This window comes from Beta vulgaris, chromosome 2 (genome assembly GCF_026745355.1).
Source record: "Beta vulgaris subsp. vulgaris cultivar EL10 chromosome 2, EL10.2, whole genome shotgun sequence".
Lineage (NCBI taxonomy): Eukaryota > Viridiplantae > Streptophyta > Magnoliopsida > Caryophyllales > Amaranthaceae > Beta > Beta vulgaris.
This window is the reverse complement of record NC_079203.1, coordinates 12692863-12719825: the sequence shown is the minus strand read 5'-3', so window position 1 is coordinate 12719825 and position 26963 is coordinate 12692863. Positions and strand designations below refer to the sequence as shown.

The window sequence follows — 26963 nt, the reverse complement described above, 5'->3', positions numbered from 1 at the left end:
GAACCAGACTTCCAATAAAGGTAATGGTTATTGGTACCTCCAACTACTTTTTCGTTTTGCATACAATTTTAGTCAATTTTAAAGTGCTTTTCCAATTTGTAAATCTCATCTTGAGTGTTAGTTTACCTAAGTTTTCATGTTAATTACTTAATTTATTTGCATTTATTCATGTTCGATAAAACCTATAAACATTAATATTTATGTTCTAAAATTCAAATTGGAAAATTCTATATAATCCATTCTACTATTGGTTTTATTTATTTAATACGCCTTTTTTATCTTATATGTGGTACCATTATAGTTTACACCTAATTATTGTAGTAACTACTACATTAATCACACATTAATTGCCAATATAAGGGTTACAATCTAATTGTAAGTCTTACAAAAAAGACAATTTTAGGCCCTTTTAAAAGTCTTCACTATTTTTGTTTTCCTTTTCCCTTCATTTTTTTATTCCTCAAATCTTCCTTATATCGTGACTCTCATTCTTCTTTTCCCTCCTCAACTAAGTATTCCTCAATTCTTTATATAACTCATAATTTCCATTAGAATGTTACACTGTATCTCCAGTCTTCAAATTATCCACCTATGTAATGGATTCCTCGTTACTTTAATTTCATCAGGTAGTAGCAGAAATAAAAGATTCATCCTTTGTTTTAAGTTTGTGAATTGAAACTTTCTACCTTCAAAAGTTGCTAAAATTCGTTTTTCATAGAAAACCGCCAATTTTAGGATGCTTCATTACAAATGCGAGCACTATGACTTCTTCCTTTGGTTCATTAAAGACAAGATCTTGAGAAATTTGTGAAGAAAACTTAATGGATAACTGGTTTATTGAACTTTACAAAAAAGTAGGATTAATTTTGTACTTGATTTTGCAATTTGTAATACTGAAATGGGTTATGATTATGTTTAAATACATTATGCATTGATTAAACCTCCTTGAATTATCATATACTTTGCTTCCAATTAAATGAAAATAGCAGTTGCTTAATCTTGCAATATTTTTATACCTATATAGCTAAATCAAAATGGTTTAATGATACTAACTACTAATATTCAACAACAACAAAAAATATTCCTAAAAAAGGAACACAATTCATACTCCAATACACATGTTCAATCATTAAAACTAAATTGGGATATTATCTCAAATAACCCTGACATATAATTTTCCGAATAACCCCCACATTGTCACCCCTATCTCAAATAACCCTAAATTTGTAATTTATCATTAAATATGATTGGAATTACAAATGGCGTTAATTTGTTTTGTCTTTGGATGGGTTTGGCGCCATTTAAGAAGCTGTTTGATGGCATTAAATTTGAAGAAGGTGGTCTGGCCCCACATGAGTGGTTTGTTGCCATAAGTAAAACTCTTGAATTGTACATCAAAATTAATGAACATCCTTTTGAATATATATCAACTACCTTCTTAAATGGCACCAAAACTATCTAAAGTCGAATCAAGTGTAATTTCGTCATGTTTAATGACAAATTACAAATTTAGGGTTATCTACGATAGGAGTAACAATGTGGGGGTTGTTTGGGGGAAAAAAGGGTTATATGTCAGAGTTATCTATGATAATATCCCAACTAAATACAATCAACACAAAAACTCATGTGGCTCTAATAGATAACATTTGGTTGGGACCAATGGTTGCTTGATGTTGTTGCTATACTTCTTGCTTGTGATGTTGCCTTTGTTCCTGATATCTCTGCTTTTATTGCTTTGTGGTCCCTCACCCTCTTGGTCTTTATCATAATAGGTGCGTGCATCACATATTAACAACTCTTTTCCAGTAAGCGCACCTTTACTTGTTCTAGCATTGTGGCCAAAGCAAAAAGACTTCTTGCATCTTGAAATCTTTGCCTTCTTCCCTTTTTGGTTCTTCATCCTCCTCTCTTCTTCTATTTCAACTAGGTCTACCAATTCCTCTCATGGTTGGAGGATGAACTTCAGGCAAGTTTTCAAAGTTAAGTCACTGGCTATCGTCTGGATTGGGAATGATTTTGAAGTTATAAGTTGCCTTATAGTATTTGACTGAATATACCAAGGGCTCACATAGTTGTGGGGGTCCAGTCTTGCAAATTTTATGTCCCTAAAAACACCTATATGCAATCCATTTATTTTCCACTATCCACAAGCATACTGACCCTTGTCTAGAGCTAACATATTTGATGTGTGATTTCTAATTTCCTGTCCAAATTCCTCGATAACTTCACTATTTTTAGACACGAATCATAATTATTCATTCTAAGGAAATTTGTTGCCTAGTAGAAATCCTCACCATGCATACTCCTCTTATTTCTATGGAAATCGTAAGCCAATAATGAGGTTGGAATAGGCACACAAGCACACTATTTGAATTTATTATTGAAACAAGTTTAAAAAATCAACTTCTAGTAATGTGAGTACTCGTCTGCACCTATCTGCACTAAGTTAAGTTTAAACACTCGATAAAATTAGATGTATTCACATCACTTTACACTTGTTACCACTTAGTTCGGAAAACCATGTCATGATTATGACTTGTTCTCTACCAGCTTTTTACAGCCTCTCTATTGCTTTCTTGAAAGTAAACGAATTTGTGGCACTACAACCCGTCCAAGATAGAATATACATCAAGAGTCTAGGGAAAACCCTTTTGAATTTATGCACAAATGCCTACAACAAAACCTATTTTTGGTTGTTGGCCATACATCTCTCAAAGCCAAGTCAACACCTTGAAAATGTAACAAGGATAAAAGTTAATGCACATTTTTAAAATAGGAATTTCTCAATGGTAGCCTTGAGTTTTAGCTTTTTGTTTTTTGTCGCTCAACTTAATTTTAATTCTCAATGATAACACCCCATGTTTATGGTTATACTTGAAAAGGTGGTATTATTAAAAAAATTTCGTAATATACAATTGCTAAAAGGGTTATTTCAAACTAAGTAAGTATTATGGAGCGTAGATAGACATAACTTTACTTTAAATAACACATTCTCATTCATCTCTTTCTAAATGCGTAAATTAAATAGCTTTCAATGAGAGAAAGGAATTTCAGTTTTTTTAAGGAACTTATGTCATTCTAGTCTAAAGAATCTTAATCAGTTTATAAACAACCCTTTCACCAACTTTTTAAAACAACAAATGATTATTAATACCACTTTCTCAAGTATAATCATAAACACGGGGTTATTACTGAGAATTAAAATTAAGTTTGGTTACCAACAAGAAAAAACCGTAGTTTGTTTTTCATTAAACGATTCTGAAGTTTTAGTTTGACAATAACGTATAAGTTTTGTCATGTCCACAAAAATGTTGTTCAATGACCTCTATTTTCATCTTGCATAAGATAGTTTATTCCATATAAGTACCAATTCTTTTCAACAAAACTTCATTTAAATCCTTCCCTTTATATCCGGATTTACCCTAACATCATCTAACACTTTTGCTGCTACCCTAACTATACAAATTGAGTTATACTTCTCTTAACCCTTGCAACTTTGAGCATTAGGCTAGATTTTCTGATTGCCCAAGTCCTACCATCAGCCATTTTACTAGTAGCGATCGTCCAATCATGAAAATTAGCTGACTTCCTTATGATAGTGTTTGGGCTCGATTGATCAGCAACCCAATTAGAGCAGGAAAGCCTCCTAAGGCCTTGGACAGGTGGCAGCAATGGGTTCCACCTCTGAGTTAACCTAATCAAGTGTTTTGTGATCCACTAAAGGGATGAAATGATCATTGTATGAAAAGGCAACATATCCCTTTATCCCAAGGAGGCCCATCCAATCAAGGTTTCATGTCTAGGAATCCCCAAACATTATAAATACCGACAGTCTCATCAGTGAACAAGTATTGGATTCTCACCTAACTAACTAAAGGCTTCTCTCTCTAGACTTTCTCTCTCTACCTCAATCATCAACTGACTTGGGTGTTGGAGGGCCAATCCCAGAATAAATCTCGGAGTAGTCTAACTGTGTTTTTCAGGATTCCAGCGTACGGACAATTAATTCAGACGAACGTTCTTGGGGCTCAACTTAACTCAACATACATCAATGATCCTTAGTTTCTTGACAAAAACTGTTTGGCGCCATCTGTGAGGAAGTTACAAAAAGTTACTTCGCCACCACTCAGCAAGATTTACCCCATTGCTACTCAACAAGATTCACCTCGTTGTTATTCAGCAATGGCCCCAGCCAAGAGCACTAGCAATAAACAGCCTTTAGTACAGGCCCAAAGATCCAAGTGGGAACCCTCGTCCTCTCACCATATAAGGTCGGAAAGGGTACCTTCCCCTCCCCCCCCCCCCTCCGCATCGGTCTCCTACAGTCCAGACCATGGATCCTAACCATGTTAAATCTAACGGCGATCATCCAACCCCTTCACCATAGTTACAATCAGCCGACCCTTAACCCCTGTTCGCAATAGATATCACCCTAATAGCTGTTCAACTTCAACAAACCTTATAGCGTAGCATAATGGATATGCTAACCGCCATTCAACAGGGGCACGCTCAGCCTAACCCTCGTGTCCTCCTCGAAGCTAGGGACCAAGCCCTAGTACGTTTGCAAAGGGAAGAACACAAACCCCGCTCGATCCGCGGTCAGCCTAGCCGGTAAAAATCTGAGGCAAGGGAACCCAGTCAGCATGACATGAAGAGATTTAGACAGAAAGCAGACGAGCGACACCCACCTAAGGGGAGGTCTGGTTGGCATAAACCATGTCTCCAACCCCCCTAGAGGCGATGTCGGACGCAAACCTGTCTCAGCCAGGGGTATAATGTTAGAGATATCCTAAATAAGAAGGCCGCTCAGCGAGAGGGGCAAGGCAATTTAGCTCACTCTAGACCCCCTGATAAGTGTGTTTCTAACGCACTGTATGACCTCCTTTTGGCTTGTTTTGGTCCCCCTTATTCCCCTTTCTTCCCTCTTTTTCCTCACTTTTCTCTTCTATTTCATTCACTTGATCATAGTGACATTTTGCTAGATTTTCGATCTATTTTGATATCACCCTAATAATTTTGATATCTCCTATAGTCCAGACCATGGATCCTAACCAGGTTCAATCCAACGACGATCATCCAACCCCTTCACCACAGTTACAACCAGTCGACCCTTAACCCCTGTTCACAATAGATATCACCCTGATAATTGTTCAACTTCAACAAACCTTACAGCGTAGTGTAATGGATATGCTAACCGCCATTCAACAGGGGCACACTCAGCCTAACCCCCGTGTCCTCCCCCAAAGCTAGGGACTAAGCCCTAGTACTTTTGCAAAAGGAAAAAACACAAACCCCGCTCGGCCCGCGGTCAGCCTAGCAGGCAAAGATCTGAGGCAAGGGAACTCAGTCAGCATAACATGGAGAGATATAGACATAAAAGAGATGAGCGACACCCACTTAAGGGGACGTCTGCTTGGCATGGAGAAGAGACCTATGTCTCCAAATCCCCTAAAGGCGATGTCGAACGCAAATCCGCCTCAACCAGGGGTATGATGCCAGACACATCCTAAATAAGAAGGTCGCTCATCGAGAGGGTCAAGGCAATTCAGCTCACTCTAGACCCCCTTGAATCAATAGTGGACTTATGTTCATAGTCTCATTCAGCCAAGAAATCTTGGAAGCACCTACTCTAGAAAAATCAAAACACCCGTCATTGAACCATTTGCGGGCCTAACCGACCCGGATGATCAAATTGCTACCTAAAAAGCTCAAATGAGTGTTCAGACCAGCTGTGATGCCACTTGGTGCTGTTTTTCCCTACCACACTGAAGGGCCTCACCCTATATTGGTTTCAGGAACTGCCCGCCGGAATAATAACCGAATTCTGAGTACTTGAGGACCTATTCATCCACCAGTTCATAGCAGGAAAAAGGCAGAAAAAGACGAGCCTTCATCTGATGGCAGCCAGACAGGAAAAAAATTAAAGCTTGGCCGGCTACATCAAAAGATTCAATGAAGAATCACTGAAAGTTTCAGACTTACAAGATGCGATGACATTCGCCACCCTAATGTCCAAACTCCAACCATGTCGGTTGAGATGGTCCTTGGTGAAAAGCGAAGTAAAGAATTTCTCAAAGGCAATGACTAAGGCTCAAAGGTTCATTCAGGCAACAGACATATGTCGACACTCGGATGATGGTAGCAAGAAGAAAAAGTAAGAAGGAAACCACAAGGACCAGCCGAAATAACAAAAATGGGAGGTCGGTTTGCAGACACCGAAGGATTTATTGGAGTCATAGTAGGTGGCTTCGCCTCATGACGCCTAACCGGCTAATCTTGCAAAACCCACCTATAGAGTCCCAAGCACCAAGTGCTTGACGTCCAACAACCCCGACCCGACTGCCCCGTAATGACCTTCGGGGCATCTAGTCGGACACTACACACTCCCCATGAAGACCCCCTGGTAATCGAACTCAAAGCGGCCAACACAAGAGTCAAAAGAGTGCTAGTTGATAGCGGATTATTAGCTAATATAATCACGTTGGAGTGCCTCATAAAGTTAAAGTATAATGAACGGGATATCACCCCCCTCAATCAACCACTCATAGGCTTCGGTGGAAACTCCGTACACCCAGTCGGATCAATAAGCTACCCATTCGGATGGGATAAAAAGGCATGGGTAGAAGCCTATTGATTGACTTCTTGGTGGTAGACATCCCCTACCATATAACATTATAATTGGGAGAGCCATCCTGAACAAGGATAAGGCTGCCATATCCACCTATCAACTCCTCATACAATTCGGAACCGACAAAGGTAGGGTTGGAAAGATCCAAGGGGATCAACAAACGGCTAGAGCATGTTACTTCAACAGCTTAAAAAACAAGGTTGACGTCTAAGAGGACTCGAAACAGAGAAAACGAGAAGATAATCGGCCCTCAAATAGCCTCGGGGTGTGCATCACTGAGAACCCCAATTAGTACGAACGCACTCAACCAGCTGAGGATGATGAAGAAGTAGTCATCTATAAGGAGCTCGGTCGGACATTAAGGGTAGGTAAAGCCATGGACCCTCAAAGAAAGGAAGAGATTATTCATGTACTCACCGAGTACAAAGATGTCTTTGCATATGAGGCCTTAGAAATGTCATGGCTCGACCCCAAAATCATGAGACACGAGCTAAACATCAAAGAGGGGTTCAGGCCGATCAAGCAAAGATTAAGACATCAAGGTCTCGAGAGGAACGCTGCGATTGCTGTAGAAATTAAAAAATTGCTTGACGCGGGATCTATAGAAGAATGTCAGTACTCGAGGTGGTTGGCTAATGTTGTGTTGGTAAAAAAGCCGAGTGGAGCATGGAGAATGTACGTAGATTTCCAATACCTGAATAAGGCATGTCCAAACGACAACCATCTTCTGCCAAAAATCAACAGACTGGTCGACTCAACGGCTGCGCATGCTCTCTTAAGCTTCATGGATGCAAACACGAGGTACCACTTGAACCCCATGGCAGAGCAGGACCAAGTCCAAACATTATTCGTCACGTGCCAAGGGGTATATTGCTATAAGATGATACCATCCGAACTCAAGAATGTCGGGGTCACATATCAATGGACAGTTAACAAAATCTTCAACGACCAACTAGGTCGGGACATTGAAGTATATGTTGACACCATGATAGTCCAAAGCAATGCCCAGGGGGACCACCTCTCAGACTTGAGGGAAAGCCTCGGCACACTGAGGCGGTTTTGCATGATGTTGAACCCAAAGAAATGTGTATTTGGAGTAAAAGGGGGGAAGTGCCTCGGATTCTTCATGGATGAGAGAAGGATTGAGGCCAGACCCGACAAAATCAAAGCGATAATGGAAATGAAATCCCCTCAGAACGTACGAGAGGCGCAGCGCCTAACCGTCTGTCTGGCCGCCCTCGGACGCTTCGTCTCCAGACCAGCAGACAAAAGCTTATCCTTCTTTAAGGATTTAAAGAGAAAGGAGTTCACTTGGGATGACGATGCTGAATAGGATTTCGCTTCCCTCAAAACACACCTATCAACCCTTCCCAAGCTCATATCCCCCTTGCGGGGGGAAACCTTATTCATTTACTTGTTGTTTCAGAATACGCGCTCAGCGCTATTTTGGTAGCCGAGAGAGAAGAAAAGCAACACCTAATGTACTTCATCAGCCATGATTTTCGAGGAGCGGAAGCCAAGTACAGCGAGGTAGCAAAGATATATAGTCTTCACCCTCGCAATGAAGAGTTGGAAACTTAAATTGTTTTTCCAAGCTCACAAGATCAAAGCCTCAGCGGTCAACCACTCAGGAAGTTAACTAAAAGCAGGAACCACTTCAGTCGGATGATTGATTGGACGGACCAACTTGCGGATTTTGGGTTGGAATATCAACCAAATAGGGCAATCATAGCCTAGCCCTTGGCAGATTACACTACTGAGTACATCACCAGGCCCCGGTCGATGAACAAAAAGGTTAGTAGCTACAGGTTGACGGCTCTTCCACTAAAACAGGTGTGGAGCTGGTCTGTTAATCAAACAACCGATCGGGGAAAACATGGAATATGCCATCAAATTTGAATTCTTGGGATATAATAATGAAGCCGAGTATGAAGCTTTCATCCTCAAATTTCAGCTATGCATCTTGGCCGGAGCCACGATAGTCAAAGCCAAATCCGACTCACAACTCATAGTGGGTCAGGTGTCGGGTGAGTACGAAGCCAAGGAAGACAACAAGAGAATGTACTTGGCTAAAACCCAAGAAATCATCAAAAAGCTATCCCAGTTCAGCATCAATCACATACCACGATCGAAAATCAACAAGCCCCTCGGACTATTATGTGCGAAGTACTGCGTCAGCCGAGCATAAACAGCAAAAGAGCAACTAGTGTTGAATCGAACGTTTACCTGGATGGAAGAAGCGGTCAAATACTTGAGGGACGTGATACTACACGAAGATCAAAAAGAGGCCGAGCGAATCAAGCACAAATCAGGATATGGTTCTTGTGGTACGAGGACCAGCTCTACAAAAAGTCTTTCACTCACCCTCTCCTCAAATGTGTAACCCCCGACAAAGGAGACTACATCTAAGGGAAATCCACCAAGGCACTTGTGGAAGTCACCAAGGGGGTAGGACCATAGCTGGAAAGGCACTCAGACAGGCTACTACTGGCCTACCCTCAAGGTCGATGCCGAAGAATTGGTCAAGAAATGCCCGTCATGCCAGATCCATTTGGACATTCCCAGAGCAACAATCACTCCTCTGACAACCATCCATGTAGTTCTGTCGTTTGACAAATGGGGCATGGACCTGCTTAGACCATTCCCCCAGCCTCAGGGCTGAAATTATCATTGCCTGAAAAGGCAACATCCCCAACACTATGAATACCAATAATCAATGAACAAGTATTTAATTCTCACCTAACTAACTAAAGCTTCTCTCTACCTCAATCATCAACTAACTTGAGTGTTACAGGGGCAATCTTGGAACAACCCTCGGGATAGCCTAACTGTGTTTTTCAGGATTCTGGTGTACGAACAATCAATTCTGACGAACGTCCTTGGGGCTCAACTGAACTCAACACACATCAGTGATCCTTAGATTCTTAACAAAAACAGTTTGGCGCCATGTTTGGGGGAGTTAGAAAAAGTTGCTTCGCCACCACTCAGCAAGATTTACCCCGTTCCTACTCAACAAGATTCACCTCGTTGTACTCAGCAATGGCCCCACCTAATAGCACTCGCAATAAACAGCCTTCAACACAGGCCCACTAATCCAAGAGGGAACCCTCGTCCCCTCACCATATGAGGTCAAAACGGGTACCTTCACCTCCCTCCTTCGGTCTCCTACAGTCCAGACCATGGATCCTAACTATGTTAAATCTAACGGCGATCATCCAACCCCTTCACCATAGTTACAACCAGCCGACCCTTAACCCCTATTCGCAATAGATATCACCCTAATAGTTGTTCAACTTCAACAAACCTTATAGCGTAGCATAATGGATATGCTAACCGCCATTTAGCAGGGGAACGTTCAGCCTAACCCCCGTGTCCTCCCTGAAGCTAGGGACCAAGTCCTAGTACGTTGGCAAAGGGAAGAACACAAACCCTGCTCGGTCCGCGGTCAGCCTAGCCGGCAAAGATCTGCGGCAAGGGAACCCAGTCAGCATGACATGGAGAGATATAGACAGAAAAGAGATGAGCGACGCCCACTTAAGGGGACGTCTGCTCGGCATGGAGAAGAGACTTATGTCTCCAAATTCCCTAGAGGTAATGTCAGACGCAAACCCGTCTCAGGCAGAGGTATGATGCCAGAGACATCCTAAATAAGAAGGCCGCTCAGCGAGAGGGGGCAAGGCAATTTAGCTCACTCTAGACCCCCTCGAAGCAATAGTGGAGTACTTAAGTTCATGGTCTCATTCAGCCAAGAAATCTTGGAAGCACCTACTCTAGGAAAAATTAAAACACCCCCCCCCCATTGAACCATTTGCTGGCCTATCCGACTCGGATGACCACATGGCCACCTACAAAGCTCAAATGAGTGTTCAAACTAGCTATTAAACCACTTGGTGCAATTTTTTCCTTACCACACTGAAGGGCCTAGCCTTAAATTGGTTTCAGGAACTGCCCGCCGGAATCATAACCGACTTATCAGTACTTGAGGAACTATTCATCCACCAGTTCGTAGTAGAAAAAAGGCAGAAAAAGACGAGCCTCCATATGATGGCGGTGAGACAGGAGAAAAATCAAAGCTTGGCTAACTATATAAAAAGATTCAATAAAAAATCAATGAAAGTTTCAGACTTACAAGATGCGGTGGCATTTGTCGCCCTAATGTCCGAACTCCAACCCTGTCGGTTGAGATGTTCCTTGGCGAAAAGCGAAGTAAAGACTTTCTCGGAGGTAATGACTAAGGCTCAAAGGTTCATTCAGGAGACAAACATATGTCGCCACTCGCATGATGGAAGCAAGAAGAGTAAGTAAGAAAAAAACCACAAGGAGCAGTCGAAATAACAAAAATGGGAGGTCGGTCAGCAGACACACCAAGAAGGATGGACCATAGCTGGAAAGGCACTCAGTCAGGCTATTACTGCCCTACCCTCAAGGTCGATGCCCAAGAATTGGTCAAGAAATTCCCGTCATTCCAGACCCATTTGGACATCCCCAGAGCAACAGCCACTCCTTTAACAACCATCCATGCAGTTCTGTCGTTTGACAAATGGAGCATGGACCTGCTCGGACCATTCCCCCACTAGTAGAATAAATGCTATTTGCTGCAGTCAAAAAGTGCCCTGTTGCTGCGGTTTTCGGCGGGCAGCAATTAAGGGCGCAGCAATAAGTATTAATTATATTGCTGCGGTTTTAAACCGCAACAATATCTTCAAATATTGCTGCGGTTTTTAGGCCAAACCACAGCAATATATGTATTTTATATCAAAATAATAAAGGATATTGCCGCGGTTTTTAATAAAAACCGCAGCAATATGATTTATTTAATAATGAAAAATCTGCATATTGCTGCGGTTATTGCTTCAAAACGCAGCAATATTAACTGGTATAGCTAAAAAAAAATTTTTTTTTTGTATTTTACAATTAAATTTAAAATATTAAAACCAGGCAATTAATATATCCACTATTGACATTTTATAATCATCAACAAAATTGAAATTTCAGTTTCTAGAAAATATTATCAAAAAAAAGTAAATGAATTGATAACCTACCATCCAAAGAATAACTAAAAGACCAAAAAAAAGAATATGAAATTATAGGAAATAACAAAAAAATTCTAGATCTGGTGAAATTACAAAAAAATTAAACAAATAGAAATAAACAAATCTGGAAAAAATTATAAACGAAGGAACTCGTCGGAGAAGAAGGAAACTATAATTACAGTAATAAACAAAGGAACTATAAAAAAATTACACAAGAAAAAACAAATCTGGAAATAAAAATTACACGAAAATATAATTACAAAAAAAAATCCGACCAGATCTAAAACACGAAAAGAAAAAAAATGAGAAGGAAACTCGTCGGAGCGGCGACGAGCACTAGAGAAGAACGAAGCGTCGGAGGTGGCGAACTGGATCGAACGCCGGAGGCCTTGGCGGCTTTCGTCGTGTCGCTCCGTTCACTAGGCTTCGTTCATTCGCGTTGCCGGTGAAGAACGATATTGAGGCTGAGAGATAGATCGGAAATCAGTGAAGAATTCGTTCAGCGTTGCCGGTGTTACAAAAGAGATAGATCCGATATCAGGGAACAAAAGAGATAGATCGGCAGCGGAAGATGAAGAACGGCCCGTGAACAGAGGATGAGAGAGACCGGCGTGCGTGAGAGGAGAGAAGAGAGAGATAAGGAGGAGAGAGAGGGAGAGGGGGGAGAGAGAGAGAACACTGAAGACTGAAGAGGCGTGTGTGAGGTTGAGAGAAGGAAATTGATGAAAAAACCCTAACTGATGGGTTTTATATTTTTAAAATTGATATTGCTGCGGTTTTTTATAAAAAAACCGCAGCAATATATTAAAATATTATTGTAAATAATATTTTAATATATTGCTGCGGTTCTTATAAAAAACCGCAGCAATATATCTGGTCAAAAATTTAATTTCTTTCAAAAAAAATTATGTTGATACCATATTGCTGCGGTTTAGACCGAAACCGCAGCAATATTTTTTTTTATTTTTTTTGCGTGATATATTGCTGCGTATGGGTAAAACCGCAGCAATATCACCGCAGCAAATAGCAATTATTCTACTAGTGCCCCCAGCCTCAGGCCAACACAAATTCTTGATAGTTGCGATTGATTATTCCACCAAGTGGACAAAGGCCGAACCACTCGCCTCAATAACGGACAAGCAAACTCATGCATTTATATAGAGCAACATGATCACCAGGTTTGGAGTACCCAAGGCACTAGTGTTGGAAAACGGACGACAATTCAACAGTCTTCGTACTCGAGATTATTGTGCCTGATTCGGAATACAATTCAAGTTTTCGATCGTTTTAAGGTCGCATACAAACGGACAAGTCGAGTCAGCCAACAAGATAGTCTTGAAAAGAATTAAAAAAATCCTTAGAGGTTGCAAAAGAAAGTGTGGGTTGATGATTTGCCTGGGGTACTCTTGTCGACTCGTACCACCACAAAATAAGCCACGGGGTATTTATCGTTCAGCCTAGTATATGGAAGCAAAGTGGTGCTATCAGTGGAGGTCAGCATACCCTCACCCCGGATGACCTTCTACGAATTTAAGAAGAATAAAGAAGAAAAACTCGTTAACTCAGATTTACTACCAGAAGCCAGGGGTAATGCATTGTTAAGGTCCATCCAGTACAAGAAAAGAGTCACCCGGCAATGCAACCGACGAGTAAAGGCTAAACAAATCAAGTCTGGTGACTAGGTAGTTCAGAAAATCGAAACCACTGGACTCTTACACTTGAAAGGAAAGTGAGGCGCTAATTGGGACAACCCATACAAAGTGACGGAAGTAATCAAATATTTCACCAGTTAAGCAAAAGCATAGAGTCAGTCGGACAATTCAAAAGAAATAATATTGCAAATAACAAACAAGCTTATGTTGAGAAAAACACGACATATTCATTAAAGAATCTGATTGGTTACAAAAGGCAAGCCGGCTATGTCGGCGATACATTAGCTAAGTACAGAAAAGATAAACCTAAGAATTAGGAGGAAGCTTGGACGCAGCATCAGCATCCGCAACTTTTGGGGCCTCGGCATCATCATTATCATCTTCCTCGTCTACCTCGTCCTACTCTAGGGCAATCTTAGCCCGGATCTCAGCCGCCTCGGCCTCATATGCATCTTGTTACCTGGACTAGATCTCGTTCCATTCCACCGAGGGGCAGGTTTCGGCCAGCACCCCCTTCAGTCGCTCGAGGGCCTCATCCTCACCCATATTGTGGGACACATGGCCGACCTCCGCATTATATGTGTCGCAACCTTGGGTGGTCTGCCAATGAGTGAACCACTGCTCTTTAGATCACGTAGCCTTCTTCTCGATAATGCAGCATTCGCCTCGAACGTCTTAAGCTTGAAGGTAACCTTGGCCAAGTCCTGCTCTGCCTTGACCAATCGGGCCTCAGCATCGCTCTTAGCAATAAGGGCCTCATTCCTCGCCATAATAAGGTGTGCTTTGGCCATTCACCCACCAAAATCGTTCGGCCTCGATGTTATCTTGATCTCTTTTGATGTCCCTTAAAGTGTCATCTAACTTCGACTCAGCAATCCTCTTCCCGTTCTCGGTCTTGCTCAGTTCGTCGAAATGCTTGAGGGATTTTTGCTTCAGCTCTTCGATCTCATCGTGCAAGGCTTGTCGGTTCTCCGCAACATTGGATATTCGGATTGAGAACTGTCAAAACAAAAAGATTAGAGCCAAAGAACCACGATAGTAACAGTAATGGAGTCGGGCAATAAACTTACGTCAAACAATGAGCGATAAAGCTCATTCGTCTCGGTCTTCCCTAGAGTTTGATTGATATGCTCCTGGTCGGTGTTCGTGCATATAATCATCATGGTCTCATTCAGCCTCTTATACTTATCTGAGCGCTGAAGCTCGATAAACTGGACAAGGACCGCCTCAGCAATCTGATCTCCTATCGCTGGGTCGGGGGTAGGAGACTGAGGCGTATACCCGGGGCTTCCCCGAGGCCAGAAGTTAGACGAGTGAAGGGGGTGGTCAGCTTCCTCAGTCCTAGAGCCGACTGTGGGGTTGTTGACCTTCATTCAAGCGGTCGTCTTTGCCTTCTTAGCCGCCTCTTTCTCGGCCCGAGCCTTGATCTCGGTCTGAGCCACCTTATCCTCAGAGCGCTCCTTGCGCTTCTTCACCTTCGGCTTGGCAGGATCCTAAAATTCCAAAAATTTAGTCAAATTCATATGCGAATAGACCAAAACAATAAAAAGGAACGAGTCGGCAAAAGTTACCTTAGGAGCAGTAAGCTTCTTTATAGCTTTGGCGCTCAACTCGGCTCTAATCCGAACTGCCTTAAGAGCTGCAGAAGTCAATCGCTCGGCCATCTGTGGGTCAGACTCGGTCAAATAGGCGAGTGAAGGTTCTGCAAAACAAAAGGAAAATGTTAGAAAAAAATCAAGAAAGGGTTAGTTCTATAGACCGGACCCCCTCGGCCAAAATACCCTTGGGAAAAGCCGGGCTCGGTCCCATTGCAGCAAGGAAATGTTCGCTCTTGAAAAGGCGACAACTGGGCAACTAATTGCCAGCCAAGAATATCCCCCCCCCCCCCGTTCACGATCTTAGACTCGAGCTGCATATAACAGGCCGCAACGGCCTCTTCATCTTCCGGCTCAAGGACTTGGAAGTTAAGCGCGTGATTGGGCCAAGGCGTCGGTGGAACAGTCGGCACCCCCATTCTCTGCCATAATAGATGAAAGTAAACCCCCATCAAAAACCTTTCTGGGAGGTGGGGAGATCCAGCACGGTCCGATAACCCTATGAGCTTAAAAACACCACCAACCCGACCCGTGCTTGCCGGCAATCATCTCGACCAACTTATACATGTAACACCACAATGTCACAATACTCCAATAGTCTCAAAGATGGATTGCACCGCCAAAATGCCTCCTCAAGAGTTGGCGAAAACTGGCCCAGAGACAGATTATAGACGTTCAAAAGATCCTTGACAAAAGGAGTCAAAGGAAATCGAAGGCCCATCTCCATTGTATTGTAGTATGCGGTTGCGCATCCAGGAGGCAGAGTCAAAATTGTGTGGAAAGCCTTCGGTCGGACCAGATGATACGGGTCCTTTACCTGGAACCTCGCCGCTTGGCCTCGGGTTCATCAGTGCCTTAATCAAAGAAGGGAGGAGTAATTTTGAGCCTAGACCTCCCCTCAGATCTAGGTCGGGATAGTCTAGTCAGCCTGAAGTTGACGTCTCGCCTTTCTCCCCCGACATAGCTTCCCGAACTACACCATCAGACAAGTATCGATCTAAGAAACTCCTCAAAGAAGGATAGGCTAGAGACACCTCCCGAGGATTGCGAACGATGCCCTCGGCCTCCTCTTCCACTTGTGATGGAGAACTCGGGAGAGAGATCGCGTTGGGTACAGCAGAAGGATGAGGACAAATTATCAAGTTGACACTAGTGTTATTCCCATCCCTCTTACCTCCTTGGACAAGTTATAAGGAGGCGAAGTTAAGGAGGGTCACCGACTCTGACGAACACCCCATTATTTATATACAAAGGGGGTCGATCGAGAATTATTGAAAGAAAAAGAAATGAACTTAAAGGAAAATCAAAAGTGTACCTGGGCGAATGAAGGCAACTAGTGAACTTGAATCGGGAGTAGAGAGAGAAGTTGGAGATTTTTTAGAGAGAGAATTTGAGAGAATGACAAATGATCAAAATCTTATCCCCCTTCTCATATATATAGGCATACCTCGAGAGACGTGCAACGTAAACCTCCACGCATCGCTTAATTGGTCTTCTTTAAGCAGCCCAAATTGACCTATTTAACCCAAAGGCCTTGGTCCAGGGAAGATGAAACATCAAAAGTTCTCAACAACTCCCAGTCAGCTCCACCGTCAGGAGGGACCCTACAATCCCAAGTATTACTGGCTGCCAAGTGGCACTTGGAGCCGGATGTACTTACTCGGTCAAAACAACAACTACCACTTGGCACCCACTAGGACAGCCTGGAGCTCATTAGCCTCTCATCCGAGTGGCGTCCAACCCACTCGGCCAAAGGGGACCCTCTCTCCTTCGACGAGTTGCTCCTATACTTAGTCATTTTTTACTAAGTACCAAGTGGCACCCACTTAGACATCATGAGGCTCATTATCCCCTCATCCAAGTGGCGTCCTATCACACAGCCAAAGGGGAACTTCTCTCCTTTGCCAGGTCGCTCTTACACTTAGTCAAAAAAATAGCTAAGTACCAAGTGGCACCCACTCGGACAGTATGGGGCTCATTATCCCCTCATCCGACTGGCGTCCTATCCCCTCGGCCAAAGGGGACTGTCTCTCCTTTGCCGAGTCGATCTTACACTTAGTCAAAAAATGACTAAGTACCAAGTGGCACCCACTGGGACAGCATGGGGCTCATTAGCCTCTCATCCGGGTGGCGTCCAACCAACTCGGACAAAGGGGACCCTCTCTCATTTGCCGAGTCGCTTCTATAATTGGTCAAAAATGGCTAAGTATCAATTGGCACCCACTCAGACAGCTTGGGGCTCATTAGCCCCTCATCCGAGTGGTGTCCAACCCACTTGGTCATCAGAAGGTTTCTCCTCCCCTGCCGAGCCACTCATACATAGCAAAATATGGTTAAGTATCAATTGGCACCCACTCGGATAGCTTGGGGCTCATCAACCCCTCATTCGAGTGGCGTCCAACCCACTCGGCCATTAGAAGATTTCTCATCCCCAACCAAGTCATTCTTATACTTAGCTAAATATGGCTAAGTATCAATTGGCACCCACTCGGTCGGCACTATTCCCTTCAATAGGTAATGACCCGGTCGACACTACTCCCTTCAATAGGAAGTGACCCGGTCGGCACTACTCTCTTCAATAGGAAGTGATCCGGTTGGCACTACTTCCTTCAACAGAAAGTGATCCGGTCGACACTATTCCCTTTAATAGAAAATAACCCGGTCAACACTACATCCTTTAATAAGAAGTGACCCGGTCGGCACTACTCCCTTCTATAGGAAATGACACGGTCGACACTACTCCTTTTAATAGGATGTGACCCGATTGGCACTACTCCCTTCAATAGGAAGTGACCCGATTGACTCTTATCTCTCGAGTAGGAAGTGACTTAGTCGACACTATGATTCACTCGATCGACCTATCTACCTTGCTCAAGCAGTGCATCGGTAGGAATTGAATCAGTTACTATTCTGCCATGAATGGGCGTCACCCAGTCAGACCTCGATGATTCCCCTCCCCCCTCCCTGGCGTGGGGCTAATTGTTTAGGCTCAATTGATCAGCAACCCAATTAGAGCAAGAAAGCCTCCTAAGGCCTCTAGACAGGTGGCAGCAATGGGTCCCACCTGTGAGTTGACATAATCAGGAGTTTGGGGGTCCACTAAAGGGTGGAATGATCATTGCCTGAAAAGGCAACGTATCCCTTGATCCCAAGGAGGCCCATCTAATCAATGTTTCCTGTTTGGGAATCCCCAACACCATAAATACCAACAGTCTCATTAATGAACTTGTATTCAACTCTCACCTAACCAACTAGAGCTTCTCTCTCTAGACTTCTCTCTACCTTAATCATCAACTGACTTGAGCGTCAAAGGGGCGATCCCGGAACAACCCCCGGAGCAGTCTAACTGTGATGTTCAGGATTCTGGCATATGGACAAGCAATTCCGACGAACGTTCTTAGGGCTCAACTCAACTTAACACACATCAGTGATTCTTATTTTCTTGACAGAAGCAGATAGCACAAAGGACAATAATGTTAAATCCCGGCCTCTTGCACATACTAGTCCTTCAAAGTATCTTTCAAGTGACTTTTTCTTGTGAAAATGATCCAAGATTTAAGAATGATCTTCCGAAACTCCACCTCCTCATACGACTCTCTATTTTTATGTCATAAATAAATAATCATCATCATCTATGAAACCAAATCAATTATCAGGTGTCCAGTTGTCCACAATCTCATTGACTACAACCCCTTCCTTGTTTCATCAGCATGTAATGGACTCTCAAGTACCACATTTCCATCTGAATCACTGCTCACTGCTACTTTAGATGCCACATAATCCTCATCACTCTCATTTTCATCGTCACATGAACCACATTCATCACCCTCACCTACATTGGAGGAACCACACTGTTCCTAGTAGATAACACCCTTCAAGTTGTATTGACCTCACATGAAACGATTGTAGGTTTTTTCTCACCAGTGCACAACCCTTTCCTAATTGTTGTAGTTTTATATCTTTTCCTAGAATATTTTTCTAAAGGTAAGATGAAGTCCCTTGCAAGGTTTATTTTTATTAGGTGAAACGACTTTAGCATATCATCTAAACAAATCTTCTAGAGTTTTAGATTTTTTTCTTTGTGTGTTGTAAATAGTTGTTTTAGTGAAACTAATGTAGCATAATATATTATTTATATTTTCGATCATTGTGTTCTGCTCTTTAGAAATAATACCTCCTTTTCACAATACATGCACCATTTTCCTCTTTTGGATGTTTCATAATACATGCACCATTCCCTCTTTTAAATGTTTCGCAATACATCCCCTCCTTAACATAATCACATGAGTGTAAAATGCAATCACAACATTCTCAATCCTCACCCTTGGTTTGTGTCTCATATATAAATGGTGTGCATATATTGTGAAATAAAGGTAGTATATACTAAATAATTCAGACTAAATAACATTTGATTGTAACTAAACTTCGCAATTATAAGCTACATGAATATGTTAAAAAAACAGTAAGACATTTGTTCTTAAACGATTGAGGTTGAGACGGTAGAATAGTGGCATCAATTTTCATCTCGTATTCCTGAGGTCTAGAGATCAAACCTCATGGAATTCATGAGTAATTCTCCTAAAATTCTCAATTAAGTCCCTTCATCTTACCTTAAAAAAATATATCTTCTTAAATCGAAAGTCAGATATTTACAACTTGTGCTTTATGTTCTAAATTCCTTGGCACATGTCCTAAAAACTCATAGCATAAATCTATAAGTTATTGTTGAGGTCCTAAATCTAAATCTTTGTGTTCGAAGATGATGACAGAGTGGTTGTTACCATTGTTGCTACTGCAATAAGAAAAATAACCTCGAGTATAAGATGACAATGTACGTTGTTGGTAAAGAGTAGCATTCGTAGTAAGAAGTTAAATATGTTCACTCCAAAAGCAGTAGCAAAATCATTGGGTGACTTCAGTCTCCAAATGAGGATTTGTTGCAATCTTACATGGTAGGTTTTGGTAATTAAGTCCTGAAATCAATGCAAAATCAGAGTTTGTCGTTATTCATTATGTAGGAAAATCAACTACTTGCTTAATTCAATCTCTAAAGTTCAAGAATTATGTCTCATTATGATTTATCAACCTGGAGTTTGAGTAGCCGAGAGCAAAGCCTAGACTTCCTTACACGGTGGTCTAAGGTAAGTTGTGGTTTTGACTCAGATGCAAGCCTAGTAAAAATAAGCAACAGCAAATGGATCTAAACATAAACCTCAATCTTGACTTAACTTTCGGCACAAATATATTTTAACTATTGCTAATAGTAGCTTGAGAACTTCAATAACCAGAAAAGGATTAAAAACTGACAAGCAAAAATACGAACAAAAGGAACCGATTTCAAATGGAACTAGAAAGCGCTCCACAAATACACCAGGATAACTGGGGATCATTTAAGTGAACCACCAACAGCGATGAAACATGTTTAGGGGGATACAAAACGTCTTAAGAACAAACCAACAGAAACAAGATAGCGCGCCTTATATGGCCTCCAGAGCCTGAAGAATATCAGCCTTCAAATCCTCAAAGTCCTCAACTCCAAAACTGAATCGAATCAAGTTGTCCGTGATACCATACTTGAGCCTCTCCGATGGACTAAGATCCCTATATCACAAGACATGGAAAGATTTGATCAAATCATTTAACGAAAACCAGCCAAAATGAAGAGAAGAAACTAGACAAAACCTTAGAGCACGTTCTCTCAAATAATGTGACAACAATCTAGGCGAAGGAACAAAGATCAATTCATGATCAATCCTAGATTATGGTTTACACACTTGGGAGTAGATGGCTTCTAGATGCACATAATAATTGCCCACAAATGGGACCACTTTTGTGGCAACACGGTCTTGTAAGTTACGTAATTTGAACTTTAAATTTCATTCATCAAATCTTGATCATGGAAAAAATAATTTTTACGTAGGGAAGTGGGCAGCTTTTGAGCATGAAAGGCAGTAAAGCACTATTGCCAACCTATATTATATTGACATAGCAACAAGGGTGGTCCAAGGCCCAAGTGGAGGGACCGCCATATCGCACATCAGTGTGTCACAACTGACTTTGATATACCAACTTTGTCTCAGCCCAAAATACACCCACATATCAGCCTTAAAATATATTTTATGTCATGTTTCGCTTCAACTTGCAACCTTTTGAGCATTTGGCATTCTTATAGTCACATGAACATGATAACAAGATACATCAACTTGTTTATTCTGGCCCTTCAATTTGCAAGAAGATGAATCAAAGGCTTACCAGTAAGACATGATTGCAGGCTGATCCACAATACTTTCACAGCCTCCAAAAGACGGAGCAATATAAGCGATCTTCAAGGCATCAACAAATTTGATAGTGGTCATCAGATCTCCATCAATCTGTAAGATTAAGAAAACCCATTATTTCAGACCTCGATGAAGCAGAGCATAAAAGCAACAATACAGTGACAAAGTACCCAAATCCAACACCCAATTTCAAACTGAACTGACTCACCTCAAAGCTAACCACTCCACCAAAGCCAGTCATTTGCCTCTTAGCCAGCTCATGTTCAGGATGACTTGGAAGGCCTGGATAGTAAACGCACTTTATCTGCCAATAATGTTTAGTTAGTTCTGGACCTTTCGAACTATTTCAGAAACTGTATTATGAGAGAAAATGATGAGCAAAAAATTCAAGAATATCCACAAGCAAAACAAGTATATAACAATATGAAGTATTGACAATAAAGTAGTATTGACAAGTATATATGCCTAGTTGCCTACACATGATATCTCTGGTGGCAATTATCCCAAAAATCAGGCTGTGGCAACTGGCAACAATAGGTTAGGGTGTTAACATGCAAGGATCAATACAGAAACTAGACAGTAGCAAGCATCACCATGAATATAGCACCTCACAAGGAAGTTGAAGACAGTGCCATAAGTCATGTTTACATGCCAAATCACATGTCCTGAAGAAAAGTGAACCCATATGCTCCCCTGACTTCCATCCTTCTCTCGACACCATATAACAAGAGACAATCTCTCCCCACTCGATTGATGCTCTATTCAACACATCACCAAATATTTTTTCCAGAGTACTAATGAAATAATACCATGTTTTTCTTACCATTCAAATGGAAGTGGAGATAAAGTCTGGCAAAATCTGCCAGTTAAAACAGGAACACTAAGAAATACGCCTCTATTCGATGATTTAAGAAATTTATAATTTACCATGGCAACAGATCATATCTGGTGGATTTCCCCCAACATTCATGATTTTCTTGGTCAACTTGTTTCGTAGACTCTATTCGATGATCAAGAAATTTATAATTTACCATGGGAAACAGTTCATATCTGGTGCATTTCCCCCAAGATTCATGATTTTCTTGGTCAACTTGTTTAGTAGATAGGAAAAACGGTCCCTTATTGCCTCAGGTTTCAAAAGAGTCATCATCATTGGTGGCCATATTGGCTTCTGCCTTTCATAAATCATATTAACTCGCCCCCCCCCCCAAAAAACAAAGCTGTACTTTGCTTCCTATTTGACTCCTATATTTCATAGTATAAGCAACAACACTTTTTGGATTTGAACATTAGCCATTACTTCTCTGGTAATAAAATGATGGTAAACATTTAAAATGTATATAATTGAGCAGCAACTAACAGGATAGATAAATAATATTTGTTGGTATATTTTGAAAGAAAAAAGTGGCTGAAGTTCAACCTCAAAAAGGATGGCAGTCTTGTTTGAATTGGGAGGGCATCCAGTAAATAATGATTCTTGTCTATTGAAGGTCTAATGAAAACCAGCCTCAAAATTACCAGGATAGGGCTGCACAATTTGTAGTAGGAAGCAGCCTCATGAACAGACATTATCAAGGTAATGATAGGGCACGATAGTCGTAATACTCACATATAATCAACTAAACGTCAGCAGAGTGAGCATCCAGTAAAAAAGAGGTCTAACACGACACCAATTAGAGAAGGAGAACAAATGAACAATAAAATGCATGACTGAATAAATCCTATGATCCTACTGGAGCACACCAGGTCCAGCTGATAAAGTCATGTAACACCAACCATGTAATGAAACAATTTTACTTTTCATCCCTATATTTACACAAACAAATACAGAGAACAGGGGAAGTGCTTTAATTGACCTTCATAAATCAAGCTTTTATAAGATCCACTTACCTTAGGATGTGCCTCTAAAACTTCGGCCATCCTCAATGCTGTTGTATTCTGTTGCTGTACACGAAGATGCAGGGTCTTCATGCCACGAATGATCAGGTATGCGGCATTCTGGACAAAGTGAACACAAACCATGAGAAGTGAAGAGATACCCTGACTACATACAACGCAGGACCCTATATATGCAGTCACATTGATAATATTACATAAACCAAGTTATTCTCACTGTGCTAACTGCTAATTCAAAGACTTTTGAACCAGTAGACAATCAGAAAGCTAATGGCTAATACAAGGGATGTAAAAATATAAATCTCTCAGAACAACAAGTAATAACAGCTGAAACAGGAGAGCATGAAAATTCCAACAAGTAAACCTACCGGATTAAGGGTGCCGCCAAGAACATGATGCATATTGCGAATCTCGGATATCAATTTTTTCGAACCACTGATGCAACCACCAAGAACCTGAGAATATATAAATATCAGACCCAAAAACCCAACTAGCGCCAATTTGATAAATATCTAAGTCCATAAATACAAGCCAGCATACATCATTGTGTCCGCCAATGAATTTTGTCATAGAATGCACAATAAGATCAGCTCCCAGTGCCAGTGCCTTCTGGTTAAGCGGGCTCGCAAATGTTCCATCTATGCAGACCAAAGCTCCTTTATCATGACAAAGTTGCGACACCAGCTTAATGTCAACACATCTAAGAAATGGATTCGTTGGAGACTCTGTGAAGAAAAGAGTCACCTGCCAGACACCACAGCATGTAAGAACATCATCAACCTTTGAACTGCATATTTGACAAGATATTTTGTTTAAGAAGGATAATATAATGTAAGTGGCAGAAACGCCTTTGGAGTAACTACTTACAGAATTCTCATCCAGAGCGGACTTCAGTCCTTCAACATCAGCAGGGTCAATGACCGTAGCCTGCGGTTTTATAGAAACACAGTATAAGTACCACATAAACCCAACTGGAAAATATTCAAAAGACAAAAATTCATGGCATCGGACAGTTAGTCAAATAGAGACCAGCAGGTAGGTAGGACACACTTAAAATTGAATGAAACAAGGAACGACAACCGAGATCAGACATCAAGTGCAGCATGATCTAACAAACCACAGGAAGCATGAACAATGAAGTAATATAAATTCAGGTTAGGTGACCATAAGAAAAAAGGTTCTGGAAACTAACTACCATAGCTACATGCACAAGAATAGATCTAAACAACAGAAGAACGATAAACTCTAAATCAGAACTTATTAGATATTTTGAAGGGCATAAAATAGCAAGAAAGAAGTCCAACCTCAAAGCATAGAGAGGTAAGTGGCAAAAGGCTACAGTATGTTGTAGAAAAATCTCATTACATCAATTAGTTGCTTTAGAGTTTAGACTTAGACAACCCTTCATTTTAGACATTTTTGTTTTTTCTTTTTTTGAAGAAATCCACCCAAAGGGGAATTTTAGACATATCTATACAATTTTGAGCTGAAAAACAAAAACTGAGGTCTTGCAGGAACTGAGAGCACAAAAGCGACAATATAAATACCTTGATCCCCATTTTAGGAAGGAAGTTCTCAATAAACATTCTCGTCTTGCGGTAGCAATCAGTAGTAGTCACAATATGACCACCGGCAGGAACCAAAGCCAACATCATAACGATACTTGCACACATTCCAGATGCCAATAACATTGTTGATTCAGCTCCTTCAAGTGCACTGCCGTTTCTCAAACAATCAGATTCATGTTCTACAAACAAAATAAGCAAGGACGATAGAAACACACAATATATTGCCAAAACAGCAAACCTGATCTTCTCCTCCAAAACCTCTGACGTAGGATTGCCATACCGGCCATACTCAAAGCTTGTCTGACGTCCCTCCTAATAAAATCAAAATGTAATGCAAAGTTACAAAGATCCCTATACAATTCTATGAAAACAATTGCAACAAGTCCTCAGCAAAATCACTCTACGACAGGCACTTCGGTTTTGTTCTCTCACCCAACATAAGGTTGCTATGATCTAAAAATATTTCAGAACAGGTTTTAGTTTGGTTTGGTTTGGTCTAATCCCATGGTCTTGTTATATTCATCTAATCGTGTATTTCTCAAAAATCTAATTTCCATAATTTTTGGGAATCGAGAATCAAATATATCTGGTTTCCTATTTAGTATTAGTAAGTAAACGGAAATAAGAAGATATGGTCTTATCTATATATTTATGGTCTGATCACATGTGATTTAATCCAATATAAGTAACGAGTTCCGTAAACAAGGTTAAGAGAACATAACCTTAACTAGCTATCAAGTGAAAAAAAACACTTACACATACTGTAGAAGCCAAATATTGATACCTTAAAATCAAGCAGGTCTGCAGTTTTCTTAAAGAAGTACGCAGAAGTATTAACAACTGGAGTCGTAATCGCATCAGTATCTATGCCACGACCTAATCTTTCACCTGAAATCCCCAACAAGTTACCATTTCAGCAACTAAATCACAAAATAATTTTTTCATCAGTATCATTTAATCAAGCACAAATTCGACGAACTGCGCAGTGCTTTTTTCTACCTCACGATAGATTTTAGAAATTATCTACTTCCAACATCATGCAAATAAAAAAAAAGGAAACAAAGTGCATCAAAAAAACATAGTACAATTTAAGAGAAGCTTAAAATGACTAATTTTACTGCAATCTACAAGAGATCTAACTCCAAATCTCCAACAAGAAGTAGGTGTGTGATTTCACTTATTTAAAAAGTATTCAAGGAAACAAAAAAAAATTAATAATTCAGATATTCAGCCAAAATCATGAGAAAACAATTAGAGCAACAACAACCACAACAACAGAAAAGCCTTAGTGGCAAGATGATTTGAGGTTGGCTAACATGAATCTTCATAAGTAATCGTCGAACTCGAACTTACCAGCATGAATAGCAAGGCTCCCATCGGAGCTCAAAAAATCATAAGAAGAAAACTCTACACCACCAGAACTGTTAGTTTTACAATCACCACCAACTACTTCATCCGCCACAACCGGAGCGCCGCCGTCGACGACATCAACGGGAGCATCAACGGCGGCGATTGCAGCGGCGTCGACGGCAGTAGCCGCCGGAACTCCGGCGATGTTGTTCGACCATGAAGCAGCCACAACTTGCGCCACACCGATGTTGCTGCAGTTGCGGCGAGCTTTGGTGCTCAGCTGTCGAACAAAGTTCGGAGGAAATCGCAAGATCAGCGAGGAAAGACTGCGCGCACCGCAGAGTGAGGTTCCGCCGGTGCTGGAGAAAGAAGTCCGGCTGCTTTTTCTGGCGCCGGAGGAAGGGATCTCCGGCTTCAGATTGGCGGAGAATTCTGGCTCAGCGCGGCACTCGAATGGGGGAAAAACCCTAGCGCAACTAGAAACCGCCATTGTTTTTTTTTTGGTTTTGGTTTGATGAGGTTGTGATTTTTCTCTCTCCTCTCTCTCCCCCAATCGTTTTGTTTTTCTGTTGTTGGGTTTCCAAGTTTCCACCCTCCGGAAAATGTGACGGACATTTCTCAATGAGAGTCAAATTTCAAATATATGGGGGTGGTTGGTGGGCAAGCATTAGGAGGCCCCAGCTTAACTATGGTTAGTTTTTATTTTAGAATTTTATTGAGGGGAAACTATGGTTAGTTCGGAGAGAGAGAAGTTAACCAAGGTTTTTGTTGTTGGAATTTGGATGGTTTTGCTTATTTTTGTGGAAGTTAAGATCAAGACTGAGGTTAGTGAGCAGTGAATATTAGAATGGTTCATGACTTCATGGACTAGACGTTATGTTTAAGTTGATAAGTTCGGCTCATCTGACCTCAGCTAAGAAAAGTGAGTTTCGACTATTGAGGATAATTTCAAAAATATAAACA

General features: G+C 41.3%; 2 protein-coding genes across 2 annotated transcripts; both read right to left on the bottom strand.

Annotated features, from left to right (window-relative positions):
• Positions 1-13538: 13538 nt before the first annotated feature.
• Positions 13539-17342, bottom strand: LOC125495130 (uncharacterized). The gene is made up of 3 exons (XM_048639844.2): positions 14885-17342; positions 14384-14806; positions 13539-14312 (listed from the first exon to the last, which is right to left on the bottom strand). The coding sequence occupies exons 2-3, from the start codon at positions 14684-14686 to the stop codon at positions 14070-14072; spliced, it is 546 nt and encodes a 181-aa protein (XP_048495801.1). The 5' UTR covers positions 14687-14806; positions 14885-17342; the 3' UTR covers positions 13539-14069.
• A 2882-nt stretch (positions 17343-20224) lies between these two features.
• On the bottom strand, positions 20225-26627 carry LOC104887321 (cystathionine gamma-synthase 1, chloroplastic). The gene is made up of 11 exons (XM_010671936.4): positions 26004-26627; positions 25435-25538; positions 24889-24962; positions 24630-24798; positions 23950-24009; positions 23623-23826; positions 23451-23537; positions 23077-23184; positions 21395-21490; positions 21161-21279; positions 20225-20509 (listed from the first exon to the last, which is right to left on the bottom strand). The coding sequence occupies exons 1-11, from the start codon at positions 26488-26490 to the stop codon at positions 20386-20388; spliced, it is 1632 nt and encodes a 543-aa protein (XP_010670238.1). The 5' UTR covers positions 26491-26627; the 3' UTR covers positions 20225-20385.
• Between the last annotated feature and the right edge of the window lie 336 nt (positions 26628-26963).

Excerpts from the sequence above, each read along its gene's own strand:
- LOC125495130 (XM_048639844.2), bottom strand. The coding sequence starts at position 14,686 with ATGAAGGTCAACAACCCCACAGTCGGCTCTAGGACTGAGGAAGCTGAC. Across the intron at positions 14,313-14,383 it reads TTTATCGCTCATTGTTTGAC|TTCTCAATCCGAATATCCAA; the intron begins GTAAGTTTATTG and ends TTGTTTTGACAG.
- LOC104887321 (XM_010671936.4), bottom strand. The coding sequence starts at position 26,490 with ATGGCGGTTTCTAGTTGCGCTAGGGTTTTTCCCCCATTCGAGTGCCGC. Across the intron at positions 23,185-23,450 it reads TTGGCGGCACCCTTAATCCG|AATGCCGCATACCTGATCAT; the intron begins GTAGGTTTACTT and ends CACTTTGTCCAG. Across the intron at positions 21,280-21,394 it reads GTGGAGTGGTTAGCTTTGAG|ATTGATGGAGATCTGATGAC; the intron begins GTGAGTCAGTTC and ends TTAATCTTACAG.